The 15,060-nt window shown below is 42.8% G+C and overlaps 1 protein-coding gene across 1 annotated transcript; it reads left to right on the top strand.

Moving 5' to 3' along the window:
* Positions 1-382: 382 nt before the first annotated feature.
* On the top strand, positions 383-14,163 carry psmd3 (proteasome 26S subunit, non-ATPase 3). The gene is made up of 12 exons (XM_079520185.1): positions 383-719; positions 4,178-4,368; positions 5,139-5,279; positions 5,450-5,586; positions 6,142-6,332; positions 7,252-7,355; positions 7,621-7,735; positions 7,833-7,952; positions 8,365-8,468; positions 8,925-9,080; positions 10,744-10,794; positions 13,810-14,163. The coding sequence occupies exons 1-12, from the start codon at positions 560-562 to the stop codon at positions 13,885-13,887; spliced, it is 1,548 nt and encodes a 515-aa protein (XP_079376311.1). The 5' UTR covers positions 383-559; the 3' UTR covers positions 13,888-14,163.
* Positions 14,164-15,060: the final 897 nt, after the last annotated feature.

The raw sequence follows: 15,060 nt of genomic DNA, 5'->3' as shown, positions 1-15,060 counted from the left end.
ACAATTTTAAATCAAGCATTCACAACATCAGAGCCAGGGGATTTACTAACAGAAAACATTAACGAGTGAACACAAAACGGCTGTTCTTGCAGCTTTATTATCTATTTTTTGTATTAAAATACATAGTTTTATTATGGTAGGCTGCCCACTTTGGCACTTTGACTGTGGAAAGTGATTTGGCTGCTATCAACATTTGACTCGTTTCGTCTAACGTTGATCTCCGTCGTACGATGGTGTCGTGCGTTGGAAGAACAACCCGATCTACAAGCTCACAGCGCATCGCGTATGCGACGCGCTGTGAGGCTGTGGCCTTGTAGATCGGCTGTTTTTCAAAGCTTAGTGACGAATCAGGCTTTTCTATATCGGCTAGTACGGCCTTTTTCTCCCACCGTGCAGTGCGCGAACCACCACAATAGTTGCCAGTCATTCTGAGAGCCGACCAGCGAGTTGTGTGTGACTTGCATAAATAACATAACAAAAACTGTCAAACCCCATTTAGGTTTAGTTGTGTTGTTTTCTTTCTTTTTTTTATAACACGGTTTTTTAAACACAGTTGACCATGAAGGAAACAACCGCCAAGCGAAAGGAGAAACCCAAGGACTCCAAAGCCGACAAGACCAAAGATTCGGGCCCCGACCCGCAGGACGTGGACATGCCGGAGGAGGACGCAGACAAAGCGGTCAAAGGGCCCAAGGAGCTCGACAGCCTGACCCTGGAAGGTAAGGCGGTCCCGCCGTGCGTGTGGTTGTTGTTGGCAGTTAACGATGTTAAAGACATGGTTATGGTTAACCGTTATAGCGACCGTTAACACTCCAACAACTGACGTTCAGCTAGTTAGCCTAGCCGGCTAACGAAGCTAAACGAGTGTATTGGACGTAAACATTAAGTTGACAGTAACGCGGCTAGTTGTCTGGTGGTGTTGACCATAACAGAAGCCGAGGCGAGTTAAATTGCTCGGCTGGCCAATGGCCATGAAGAGTGTTAGGTTTAATATTATGGCGACATACTACTAAGTTGCAACAACGTGAACATGACTTCAGCCTGTGACTGCAACTTGTTCCTGTTCGCAGATGACTCAGCACTGCTGGTCTCGGACAGGGACAAACTGCAGGTTGAAAATGCCCTCAGCTCTGAACTCGGTAGAATCTGCACCTGGCTCGCTGATAACAAACTATCTTTACACCTGGGAAAAACTGAATCCATTCTCTTTGGCTCTATTAGTAATCTCAGCAAGGCAAATGGCTTCTTGGTTAGAGTGGGTGACAATGTTATCACACGTAAAGATGAAATTACCTACCTAGGTTCCATCCTGGAGGCTAATCTTTCCGGTGATAAAATGGCCACCAACGTAATCAAAAAAGTCAACCATAGAACAAGATTCCTCTACAGGATCTCCTCACTGGTCAACAAAAACACCTTGAAGACCTTAACAGGAGCCCTTGTACAGGGTTTCTTTGACTATGCATGCACCTCCTGGTACCACAGCACCTCAAAGGCCCTTAAAACCAGGCTCCAGACTTCCCAAAACAAACTGGTCAGGCTCCTACTTGATCTAGCCCCCCGAACCCACCTCACCCCTGCCCACTTCGACAGGCTGGAATGGCTTAGGGTCGACGACAGAGTACAGCATCTTGCAATGGGTCTGGTCCACAAGATTCGATACACCACCAAGATACCCATGTACCTGTCTAGATACTTCCTTAATGTTAACGAAGTCCACACCCACAACACCAGAGGGAGTGCAACGAACCATGTACAACCCAGATTCGGCACAAACAAGGGACTAAATTCTTTTCGCTCCTATGCCACTAAAATGTGGAACGCCCTACCAACTGTCATTAAGACATGCGAATCCCTTGACTCTTTCAAAACCGCTCTCAAAGGGCACCTACGGACGGCTGCAATTCGAAACTGGCCCCTGTAAAATCGGAATCCCTCAAACACGAACGCAATGACAACACAAGAGACGGTCGCGGCCACACAGCCAACTCAAGGTATGGCCACTGAGCCAACTTGGGGACCCAACGCAAGGACAACACAAGAGATGGTCACGGCCACACAGCCAACTCAAGGTACGGCCACGGAGCCGACTTGGGGACCCAACGCAGCTCCTCCAAGGAAAACAAACAATTTAACGGAGCTGAACGTGAATCCCCCCCCCCGCCCCCCCCTTTTTTTCCCCTCACTGTATATTTTTCTTTTCCCTTTTTACCTCCTTTTTGATGAATTCTTTTTTGATGAATTCCTGTTCTGTCTATAGAAGTGTCTATTTGTACGTCTCTAAATGTTTTGATGATTTGAACATGGTGGACCCTGTTGGAAACAAGTGTAATGCTTAATTGGGTCGTCCACTCACAGTTAACAGCCTTTGTATTGAGTTTGTGCTTGAAATGTACTGTAATTCTGCAAACTGTTAATAAATTCTTCAATCAATCAATCAATCAAACACAATCACAATTTGTCACTGTTGGTACCTCTGCTCTGAGCTCACAGTGATTTGTGATGTGTCAGTGTTGTGATAGAAATATGAATCTAGTGTCTCTCTCTCTCGTTGATGTGCCACCTAATTTATTTTGTTAAAATAATACTAGTGCTACAGATCTAAGCCCCTCCGTATCTTTAGTAAACAAAAGGCCAGCTACCAATCTGGAGAGAGAATTCATACAAGATAAACACATTAAATTGCAAAAGATGTGACAACTCAAATGAGCAGGAACACTATAAAAAACTCAAATGAGCTGGAACACTATAAAATGGAAGCTGCTAAATGGTCATTTTGGAGTCTTCTCTCCTGATTGGATAAAATGTGTTTACAAACATTTATTTTGTTTTAAAATTAACATGTACTGTATTGCTTGACTCTTGAACTCTTATTTTTAGATGTTGATGTTGTTTACCCGGTATCCCAGTTACTTAGTTTGTAGCACGTAATAGTTCCGTTTACACTATTTACATGACCATGCATGGGTAACAAGACAACTCACCCCGTTTCCGTTTTCCTCCCGGAATTTTCCCCAGTGAGGGGTGGGAGAGGCTGGACAGCAGACGGCTGGACTTTGAATTTCTCTAACTATAAACATTCACGACAGCAGACAGCCTAAGTACAAATATATTTATGAAAAGCTACTACAGTGAAGTCTGTTCACAGAAGTTGTTGTAGGCTATGTGGGTATTAAAGTAGATAAGACGCGTCAAATGGAGTCTGTACGGCTGGAGATAAACGGACACATGACGTCGGTGGGAGAGCAGATTTTGTGTGTTTCTCTAACTATAAACATTCACGACAGCAGACAGCCTAAGTACAAATATATTTATGAAAAGCTACTACAGTGAAGTCTGTTCACAGAAGTTGTTGTAGGCTATGTGGGTATTATCTGACGAGGTACCATTTGAGTGGGAAAAACCTTACATATACTAAATAATACTAAATTGTTTATAGGGTCAATATAAGTAAAATAATATAGCCTTTCCACAGGAGTATCTTTATATTTTTCCAAAAAGAATACAAACAGCCAATAGCATATTACAAAGTTATCCCCCTCACTGGGGAAAATTCCGGGAGGAAAAACGGGCAGGCACCGGGGTGAGTTGTCCAGTATTCCCATGCATGTACCCTCTTGATGATGTTTCAATAGGTTTCATGCGATGTCTGTCTAGGCCCTAGGCCTACATTTTGGAGAAAAACACTGTGTGTGTGTGTGTGTGTGTGTGTGTGTGTGTGTGTGTGTGTGTGTGTGTGTGTGTGTGTGTGTGTGTGTGTGTGTGTGTGTGTGTGTGTGTGTGTGTGTGTGTGTGTGTGTGTGTGTGTGTGTGTGTGTGTGTGTGTGTGTGTGTGTGTGTGTGTGTGTGTGTGTGTGTGTGTGTGTGTGTGTGTGTGTGTGTGTGTGTGTGTGTGTGCTAAATTCCTGACTCTTTCCCTGTCTTCTTTACTTCTGCCCTTTGCCTCACACTTTCATCTCATTGCTTTTCTTACTTAATCACAATTTTTGTTCTCCTCTCCTCCTCCGGAACGCCTTTTCATTGTACATCGCCCTGTTTTCTCCCCTCCTCTCTCTCTCTCCTCCTCAATCCATTCCATTGTACATCGCCCTGTTTTTCTCCACTACCTCGCCAACAAACGTCTCCTCATCCACCGTTCCTTCTTCCTTCCCCTCACCCTCTCTCTGTCCTCCATCAGACATCAAGGAACACGTGAAGCAGATCGAGAAGGCGGTGTCGGGGAAAGAGCCTCGCTTCGTGCTCCGTGCGCTGCGTGCTTTACCCTCCACCAGCCGCCGCCTGAACTCCAATGTCCTCCACAAGGCCGTGACCGGCTTTTACACCAACAACGCCACGGCCAAGGACTACCTGCTGGGCTTCCTGGAAGAGGTGAGGGGCGCCGCTCGAAGGCCTAGAACCCCCTTTTACACCTGTCATTTAACCACATGAACCTTGGCGCCCCTCTTTTGGGGGAGAAGACTTGGTGAAAATGGCAGCTCCAACAGATCAGACTGAAGACTCACCTTTTCAGACCCCACGTTAACCTGTAGTACTTGCCCTAGCTAGCCTTGCCTTGCCTTGCAGGCTTATGCAAAGGCTAAAAATGTAATTTAGATGGCATTATAGGCATTATAGGCATGTTATGTAGACACTAGACAGATGCCAGGTCATTGTTGACCCAGCATCCTATAGTGTTTATAGTTCCAATGTACAGATTATTGATTTTCTTTTCTTTGGATATTATACTGTTAGAGTAGACTGATGATAGGTTCTTGGTTTACTTATGATCCTAGAGCACTATTTCTATGCATTTGATATTACCTTGTGTTGTCCTTGCTTACTGTAACGTGCTCTGGATTATGAGCGTCTGCTAAATGCCTAATAAATAATAATAACGTGCCACAGCATGAGACATTGTAAGATGGCAGATATTTCCAGCTAAGAGATTTGATGTGGAGGGGAAATAAGAAGGGTCCTAGGCTAGTATAGACAATACCCACTACAAGTTGCGATGCAACACAATACAATTCATCTCCATCAATTTCTCCATCCGTCCATCAACCTATCGCTCCACTTTCCACTCTTCTATGAATCCATCCATGCTTCCTTTACGTCTACCTGTGTCTTTCTATCATTCATCCTCCTGTTTCTCTTCCTAGCCCATGGAGACAGCGGAAGGAGAGGTCCTGTTCCGTCCCAGGACGGGGAAAGCAGCGGCCACTCCTCTCCTGCCCGAGGTTGAGGCATATCTGCAGCTCCTAATGGTGGTCTACCTCAACAACAACAAGCGATACACAGAGGTGTGTGTGTAATAATTAGAGAATCTGTGAACTGTGAACGCGTTGTTTGCCTGTTATCACATGCCCAGAATCGGGGAAGTGTGTGTTGTTCTTGTTAGCAGATGGTGTTGCACAGGAAGGAAACACTGTTTTAGATTTTTAGAATACATGTCGGTATCTCCCCTCTGTAGGCCCAGAAGGTGTCAGACGACCTGCTGCAGAAGATTGGCTCACAGAACCGCAGGGCTCTGGACCTGGTAGCGGCAAAGTGTTATTATTACCATGCGCGGGTCTACGAGTACCTCAACCAGTTTGACACCATCCGCAGGTACACACACACACACACACACACACACACACACAGGATCTGGATCCAACATTGAGGAACCAGAATCGGTTCCATCACATTTTTTTAATCACACTGTCAACTGGTATGTGATTGTGCTCTTCATGTCTGCAATACAAACTTTTTAAATTTCAAGGACCACCATAAGTTTACAATTGAGGGTCCATTTGGTTCCATTTGTACTCTCAGTTACATTCCTGTAAGGTTTCCTTTGGAACCCCTATTGGATTTGTTATGGGGAACTATTATGGGAAGAGGTACATGAAGAGAATCCCCCATTCATTTTTCCATAGATGTTTCAAATGTCATGATCAGTTGTCAACTCGGCTGTTGGCTTTGTACGAGGCTTACAGGCCTTTAAATAAATACTTTTTGAAAAGTCTATAGGATAAAAAATGGGGAATTCTCTTCTGGTTCCCTCATCGTTCTGAAAGGGGGCGGGAATGCGATGCTCTATTGTAAAGACATCTCTCTCGGACTGTCCCTCCTCTCTCTCCCTCTAACTCCCCCTCTCTGTCATCTCCCTCCCTCTTCCAGCTTCCTTCACACGCGCCTGCGCACGGCGACGCTGCGCCACGACGCCGACGGCCAGGCCGTCCTGTTGAACCTGCTGCTGAGGAACTACCTGCACTTCAACCTGTACGACCAGGCCGAGAAGCTGGTGTCCAAGTCGGTGTTCCCTGAGCTGGCCAACAACAACGAATGGGCCAGATACCTTTATTATACTGGTACGGAGGGGGGAGGGAACATATACCTGTATTATACTGGAATGGGTGGGGGTGGGGGGAGAGGACAGATACCTGTATTATACTGGTATGGAGGGGGTGGGGGAAGAGGACAGATACCTGTATTATACTGGTACGGAGGGGAGAGAGGACAGATACCTGTATTATACTGGTACGGAGGGGAGAGAGGACAGATGCCTGTACTATACTGGTACGGAGGGGAGAGAGGACATATACCTGTATTATACTGGTACGGAGGGGAGAGAGGACATATACCTGTATTATACTGGTACGGAGGGGAGAGAGGACATATACCTGTATTATACTGGTACGTAGGGGAGAGAGGACAGATGCCTGTATTATACTGGTACGGAGGGGAGAGAGGACAGATGCCTGTATTATACTGGTACGGAGGGGAGAGAGGACAGATACCTGTATTATACTGGTACGGAGGGGAGAGAGGACATATACCTGTATTATACTGGTACGGAGGGGAGAGAGGACAGATACCTGTATTATACTGGTACGGAGGGGAGAGAGGACATATACCTGTATTATACTGGAATGGGAGGGGGTGGGGGCTCTCAATTCAAAGGAGCTCTTGGCATGAGAAACATGCGTTTAAATCACCAAAGCAAGTATCAAGAATGGCTGTCACACGGGAAATACCTGAATTTAATTAATCAAAACAGCAGCGAGTGATGGAGACACTCTGAGGGGCATCGTGTCAATGGAGTGAATGCTCTCCACATTAATTGCTGTTCCTGGACTACCGTCCCTATTTTGGTTTCCAAGAAGGTAGCATATCAACAAATCTTTGAATATAATATATAGGTAAGAGCTTGTTTGATAGCTATTTTTGTAAAGAGCTTTTTCCTTCAGTGGTTAAATTTCTTCAGTAATGGTATTTCATTCTCTCTAGGTCGTATCAAGGCCATCCAGTTGGAGTATTCTGAGGCGAGGAGGACTCTAACCAATGCTCTGAGGAAGGCTCCTCAGCACACCGCAGTGGGCTTCAAACAGACGGTCAGTATTCACTCATTATGCTCACGTTGCATGATGTATCTACACGCCAGACTTTCCTTCACTGAAAATAACGTGATACCCTACTGAAAAACGGTCATGTGCAGTTAACATCAGCGAGCAACAAGATTGCACGACTGATTATGAATTAGGTCATTAGGTGGCCATAAGTCTTTGAAATGGTCTAAATCTCCTAACCTACTACTAAAACCACCCCTTTACCCTCTATCTGTATCCCTGTCTCGGGGTCTCTCCTTCTCTATTTCAGGTCCATAAGTTGTTGATAGTGGTTGAGTTGTTGTTGGGGGAGATTCCTGACAGACTGCAGTTCAGACAGCCATCGCTCAAAAGATCACTCATGCCTTACTTCCTTCTCACACAAGGTACACGCACACACACACATACACAATCTCCATATTGATGTCCCAGATACCCAGAATGATTTAATTGACGGTGTCTTGTATTTGTGTGCGTGTGTAGCTGTGAGAACAGGGAACCTGGCCAAGTTCAATTTGGCCCTGGAACAGTTTAATGAGAAGTTCCAGACAGACGGGACCTACACACTGATCATCCGACTGAGACACAACGTCATCAAAACTGGTAGGGTGTGTGTGACTGTACAGTGTCAATAGGTTTATAAAATAGCAGTGTTTATAAATGTGTGTGCTTACCCATACATTTCATCAAAACCATGTAATCCTGCTTTTGTACGTCAATATAACCATGACCAAGGCGTTGACTACTTTTGCTGTAAACTATGAAATGACTGACATTTGCAATAGCTTAATGGAAGCACTTTCTCTGTGTGAGAGAATGGTATGATTTATTGAAGGCCTAATGGATGAGTTAAGAGTTTGGTTAACTTGTCTTAAATTGAATCAACATTGTGTTTGATATATTCATTTGTAGGATTTATTGTTGTAGAAAAGCCTTTGACCCTTACTGACAAATTCTTTATGTCCAAATGTATGATACATGTTGTTTTTCTCTCTCTCTCTCTCCGTGTACATAGGAGTGCGTATGATCAGTCTCTCTTACTCCAGGATCTCGCTGGCAGACATTGCATCCAAACTACAGCTGGACAGTCCAGAGGACGCAGAGTTTATTGTGGCCAAGGTAACATACTCATTCACATGCAGACATCTTTAGTGACATCTTCTGCTTAACCCATTTTGACCTGAGATCAGATTCTAAAAATGTCTTCTACATCCTGACAGTTTTCTGAAAAAGCTATGTTTCTATGTCAGTTGTTCTTCGACTTTTCAAAAATAGCAGACCTACAAGCTCGTAGCGCGCCACTCTGTGGCGCGCTATGATCTTGTAGATCTGCTATTTTTCAATAGCTAAAGCATAACATAATGCTAACTCCAAAATGGGTTAATCCATAAATGCGTATAAATGTATTTCCCAACAACAATTTGGGTGACAAATCCATAGCGTTTTATTTTGGGGCGCATTCCTGTCACAGTCGTACAAATAACTAGATTGTGCAAAAGAAGTATACCACTACTTACTGCTCTGCTATCAGGACACATTCTAATTCTGAATCATCTCCCTCTTGCTCTCTCTCAGGCCATCCGTGATGGAGTAATTGAGGCCAGCATAAACCATGAGAAGGGTTTTGTCCAATCTAAAGAGACCATGGACATCTATGGTACCAGAGAACCCCAGCTGGCGTTCCACCAGAGAATTTCCTTCTGTCTGGACATCCACAACATGTCTGTCAAGGTCAGTGCTCGCTCACTCACACTCTCTCTCACACACACACAGACACACACACACAAACACGCACACACAGACGCGCGCACACACACACACACACACTATCTCATATCCGATGTTGTTTACAAACCCTAAAACCCTAAAGTTGTTAATCGCAATGTCAAATAATCGTCAAGTACCGTTTCATGATCATGGCAAACCTAGGCGTTTGTCCCCTCATGGTTATATGCACACTCAGGGCCCTATATTGCACGCCACCTTATCCCAAAACTAACTTGGTAGCCATATATTTTACAATTTTGAAAAGATTGGCTATTTGAACCATTTTAAAATGTTTTTCAAAATAGTAAAAAATGACAAGTTTAGGGGTAAGGGGCGCGCAAGATATGGCCCTCGCCCCTCGGTGTCCCATGTCTTTTTATGGTTAGGATCCTGTCAGTCCAGTAATCTGTCTCTTTTCATGGCCAAAGATATAGTGGATTTAGAAAGATCAGCCACCCAATTGTAGGCACTAGAGAAATGGTTCACAAACATGCATACAGATACAGAGGGACAGAGAAAGGTTGATGATAAAAGTAGATTTTCTCCTGATGTGTCTCTCTGGAAAAAAAACAAAGTGTCAAAATGTTCAGAATATTATGTGGCTTGTGGGGTTTGGGGGTCCAATATTTAGTTCAGTTAACTTCAGTAAACATGGGGTTATTAACACATTTTGTGCCCAAAACGTCTGTGGACGTCATGGGTATTACCGCACGTGCATAGCCCAAGACGTCTGTGGACGTCTTCCAAAAAAATATATATTTTTTTTATTTTTATTTTTGTTTAATTTTTTTTTTATTAAAAAAAAACAGAAAAATCAAAACACTTTTTTTAAACACGTGGTGCCAAAGTTTGTTTTTTCGCCATTGAGAATGTATTTGGCGTTTAAATTAAATAACTCAAACTATAAAACATTTCAAAGTAAAAAGTTCCAGCATGTGTCTCCACAGTCAGCTGAATTATAAAAAATGTGAATGGATTTTCTAGGTGAAAGTGATTTTGGGCAGTTTTGCGTGGGCTCTCAATGTGTTAAGACTGGTTCAGAAACTGTATTTCACGTTCACTCCCATCGGAATGAATACACTCACCTAATTCCGTTCTCCTAAAAAGGCGGGCCATCTACGTCACGCAGATACGGGAAGGAAACCAGAGACGGCTTTTTACCTTGCCAGTATGCATGGATTAAAGTTCTCAGTTACTTGCCACAACTGATTTCAGTCATTTAGATTCCATAGAAACCAGCAGCATCATGTATGCCATGAAATCTTGTAGATTTACTATTTTCGGTTATTATTTTAAGATTAGATGATTTTATGTGGTCAAACTAGCAATGTGTTCAGAAGCATCTTCCATAACATCTTGATAGTCTTTGATGTTTTGTATAAAAACAAAGATTAAACTTTCAATCTGTGATTTCTTCACCTGGTTGGCAGTATGTAGAAGAAAAGCAGGAACAATATTAATAAAACATCATAATTTTTACATACTGTGTTAATTGTTTAGGAATCGGCTCCTTTTATATTGTTTCACAAATCGCACATTAGGACGTGGTCATTACAAACATGTTTAGTCTTTATTTTGCTTTAATCCATGTGTTTCTCTGTGGCTTGAACGTTGTCTCCCCCTGCAGGCCATGCGGTTCCCTCCTAAAGCTTACAACAAGGACCTGGAGTCGGCAGAGGTGAGAAAGCACCATAATGATACCACGGGTACAATGTAGGGCTGCAACGGTTAATCAAACTAAACATTCTAATTGAGTTTTTTTCAACCACGGTTCATGTTTTAGGTTGTTAATGAAATTTCTTTCATTTGCTGCTTTCTTTCGTTTTAGGGATTTTAGCTCTTTTTGACAGGGGGGCGGGGGCATTCGAGCATGGGGCTAAATATGTATTTTTTCACAATGTTATGGCGATTTCAATTTTTTTTATTTACTATAGTACTAGACCCCAATAAATTACATCTGGCCACAAAAGATCACAAGATCTATTGAATGTGACAAACTGACATATTGAGCCTATACACACACACAGTATAAGCCTTCCCCCAGTAGGCCTCCTTTACATTCAGTAGATCCTGTGATCTTCCGTGGCCAGATGTAATTTCCTGGGGTTTATTAGGACTATAGTAAATAATAAAAAAATAAATCACCATCAAATGTTGTACAAAAATACATATTTAGCCCCATGCTCGAATGCCCCCGCCCCCCTGTCAAAAAGAGCTAAAATCCCTAAAACGAAAGAAAGCAGCAAATGAAAAAAAATTAACACTCATCTTTTACTTTCTCTCATAAGAACCTAAAACATGAACCTTGGTTGAAAGTGGTTAAAAACCACTGAAGTGTAAAAGCACAAGTTAACTTATTCGGATGTTATTATATCCAAGAATGTTTGGTAGAGGTGAAAAATGTGTAACCTTCCCTAGCCCAGCAGAGCTCTTGAGCATGTGCAAGGGGTTTAATGGCAGATTGCCTTTTTACGGCAGCCCACTTGGAACAAAACACTGGAGTGTAGCGATCAAAATAAGCGATTTAGCGCTAAAGCCCTTGCGCTCGCTCGGACCTCCGGTAACGAAGCTCTGGCAACACAGATGCATCTGTTACAATGAATAGTGGGTGTGTTAGGTTTAGGTGTGCAGTGACAAGGCTGTTCTGAAGTATCTGTGCTGAATGCTGATGCAACCAATACCTCAATGTTGCTTTAGCTTTGATATGACTAATGGCTGGGAATTGCCGATTTACATTTAGCGATTTGTTTTGTTCTATAAATGGTCTTAAATTTCCACTCGCACCTCGCGGTGATACATTTGAAGTGCTGATATCTAGTGCAGATGCCCCGTGTTTTTCTAAATTAGAATAGAGGAATCTAATGCATGAAACAAATGCATTCCCCACAGTCGTGCTACCACACCGAGCACTAGCAGCATTATTAACTGACCTATGGGCCCTTTTCACAGATGTCTCACAGCAGAGTAATTGGTAAAAGGTGCATTTTTATAGCGCTTTTATCCAAAGTACTTTACATGGATTGTGCATTACATTAATTCACACACACATTCATACACCAATGACGGGGGAAACCATGCAAGGCAGGCACCAACCTGCACATCGGGAGCAATTAGGGGTTCAGTGTCTTGCTCAAGGACACTTCGAGCCTGTGATCGTACTGGGAACCTTCCGGTTACCAAGAGTAAACAGCTGATGCTATTAATTGAATTAGTTGCTGCTGTTTTTACTCTCTGACACATCTGTCATATGAATCCATCATGTCCGTCCCCCACCCACCCACTGTTATTCCTATATGAATGTGTTTTTTTTCTGACTGCATTATAGCATAATGAAAGCAGCGAGAGACTGACCACTAGAGGGCAGTCTTGAACTTTTGACATGCAGGGATTGGAGACTTTTAACATACAGTATAATATTATTGTGTACATTAGCATGCTTTTGTTTAATTTAACTAGTCTGTGGTTACATGTTTACATCACTGTCATCTTTGAAAAGGAACAGATTAACAGTGAGGTTGAAATGGAACACTTTGCTGATATTTGACCTCATAATTAGTTTACTCAAATGTTGTGTGCCTCTGGTGGTGGGAAGTACTGTACCACAGTGGCGTTATTATACTTTCTACCTCTTGCTCTGGAGGCACGTAACACTTTAAAAGAACAATCTGCATAATGCTCCACACAACGATTAAACGCATTCTGTAATACAAGATGCTAGGAAAAAAAAGGCGGCGATCCGAGCACTCAAAAAGGTTAAAAATGAGGAGAGGGTGGATACAAATCAAGGTACTTTATTTAGAAAAGTTAAAAACAGCCAACATTCGATTCACAGGAGTCTTCATCAGGGCCCATCAGTACCTTTATTTTCATCCACCTTCTCCTCATTTGTAACCTTTTTTGTTCGGATCGCCGCCTTTTATTCTAGAATTCCAGTGCCACGGATCTTTGTAGCACCAGTCCACTTTATTTTTTACTTTTATTTCACCTCCATCGAGCACCTGGTTGACTCTCTGTCGCAATACAAGATGCTGTTGGGATTAGGGCAGGTGTCAACCTGCCTCTTGGTCCAATTAAAATTTTTCAAACAATCGCTGAACTGGTAAAACAGTGACTATGAACAAATTAAGTTATTAAGACCTGCTGTGTTCGTGTTCAGTCAGGGCCAATGTTCTCACCTAAAACAACATATCGTCTGACGTCTGTGTCGGGTGGAAACCTCATATGTCCACTTTAAAAATAGAGAAATAGAAGCGCTGCAGGAATCGGTCAATGGCTCTTATAGATGGGTGCTCTTTGATGATACTGGTAGAAGTACAGACGACAAAGTTTTTTTTCCTCCAATGTGGCACTGCTTAATTTCCAAAATGTGTAAAATGCAGACTTGCAAATGGATTCCAAGGCACCCTGTCTTTGGTGAAACAAATATAAATGTATTTGAGCAAGGCAACAGAAAATGACCAACGCGCTCCGACCTACAAGGTCTTCGTCAGGGTCTATCTCATGTCCACGGTTACTTTTCATAGCAAACGTAGCAGATCTACAAGCTCGAAACGTGTCTCTTTTCGAGCTTGCAGATCTGTTACTTTTGATGCTTCTGTGTGACGCTGTAGTATGATCAAGTAGGGCGTTCATTTCCAGGAATAAAACACAGGAGATAAGATATCCTTTTTTCTCTGTGTTTGTGCACATGTAGGAGCGCCGTGAGCGCGAGCAGCAGGACCTGGAGTTTGCCAAGGAGATGGCCGAAGATGACGACGATAGTTTCCCCTGATTCAGTCTGCCAATGTAACGTTCTCTTGGAGGGGGGAGGCGTGTCACGATATGTGTTTCTGTGTCCGTACTCAACCGTTAGTAAACTACCCACAGTCCCTTGCTTCCTTTCACAGAGGTGTGTTTTATTTGGCACGTGTTCCTGCCTTGGTGCCTCACTGACAACCGTGCACCCCCCAAAAAAAGAAGAAAAAAATGTATAAACTAAAACTATGTATTCTCCTCTCCATAGTATTTGGCAGAAAATAAATAAATGATGTTCTTTTCTTTTGTCTAACTTTGTTTGCCCCTTTTTGTGATTATTTTATTTTTTTCTACGTTTTCATAGACTTTGAGGACACAAACAAAAGGTGATTGTAATCAAATACCAGGTAATTACATTGGATCACAACCATGGCCAATGAGCTATATGGCGTTGAGTCGTCATAATGGGAAAAAGAAACCTGTCATGAGAATGTTTATACAGTGGTGGTAGGTTTCAAAGGTCATCGCTTTTGTAGTTCAATACTTGGATCGATGTATGCCAAATCTGCACGCTGCACCAATTGTATCTAGTGTTATGTCCAGGCCCATAGTTAACAAACATTTCAGAATGTTTGTTTGGAAAAACACTGAAGTTTGAGAATAACAAAATTGGTCCCACTGCAGAGTAGGACATAAGGTGCTTTATGCAGCATTCCTTTTTTTTTGTATCCTTTTTTCAAACCACTGCAGGACTGGTGCTTTTCTCAAATCTGGCTATTATCCAATGGCTTTGTAGAGAGTGGGATGGCTGTCATCACCAAGATGTGTTTGATGTCAATCAAACTCTACACAAGTAGGTCAAGAGCAGGTTAACCTGTCACTCACTGTCTTTGCTCTTTACGCTATGCCCAACGGAGGGGAAAATGCAAGTCACCTCAAAGTCGACTAACAATGGGAAACTATTACAATGGTGTGCAGGTGATTCAGAGTTTTTTTTTTTTTTACTTTTGCGAAACCTCGTAATAAAGTAGCCTATTTTCTACTGAACTTTTAATGACGATGTTTGATGGGAACAATCATGTTAGGGGTGGTGGAGTGGAAGATCTTGAAAACGCGTGTACAGAAAAATAATACCGTTTATTACTCTGTATTCTCTGTGATTTTACATACCTGTAGGCACTGACTGGCATATTTTAACATCTGATCCTCA

This window comes from Electrona antarctica (genome assembly GCF_951216825.1).
Source record: "Electrona antarctica genome assembly, chromosome: 14".
Taxonomy (NCBI): domain Eukaryota; kingdom Metazoa; phylum Chordata; class Actinopteri; order Myctophiformes; family Myctophidae; genus Electrona; species Electrona antarctica.
Note: the sequence above shows the minus strand (reverse complement) of the source record. Positions and strands in the feature narration are given on the sequence as shown.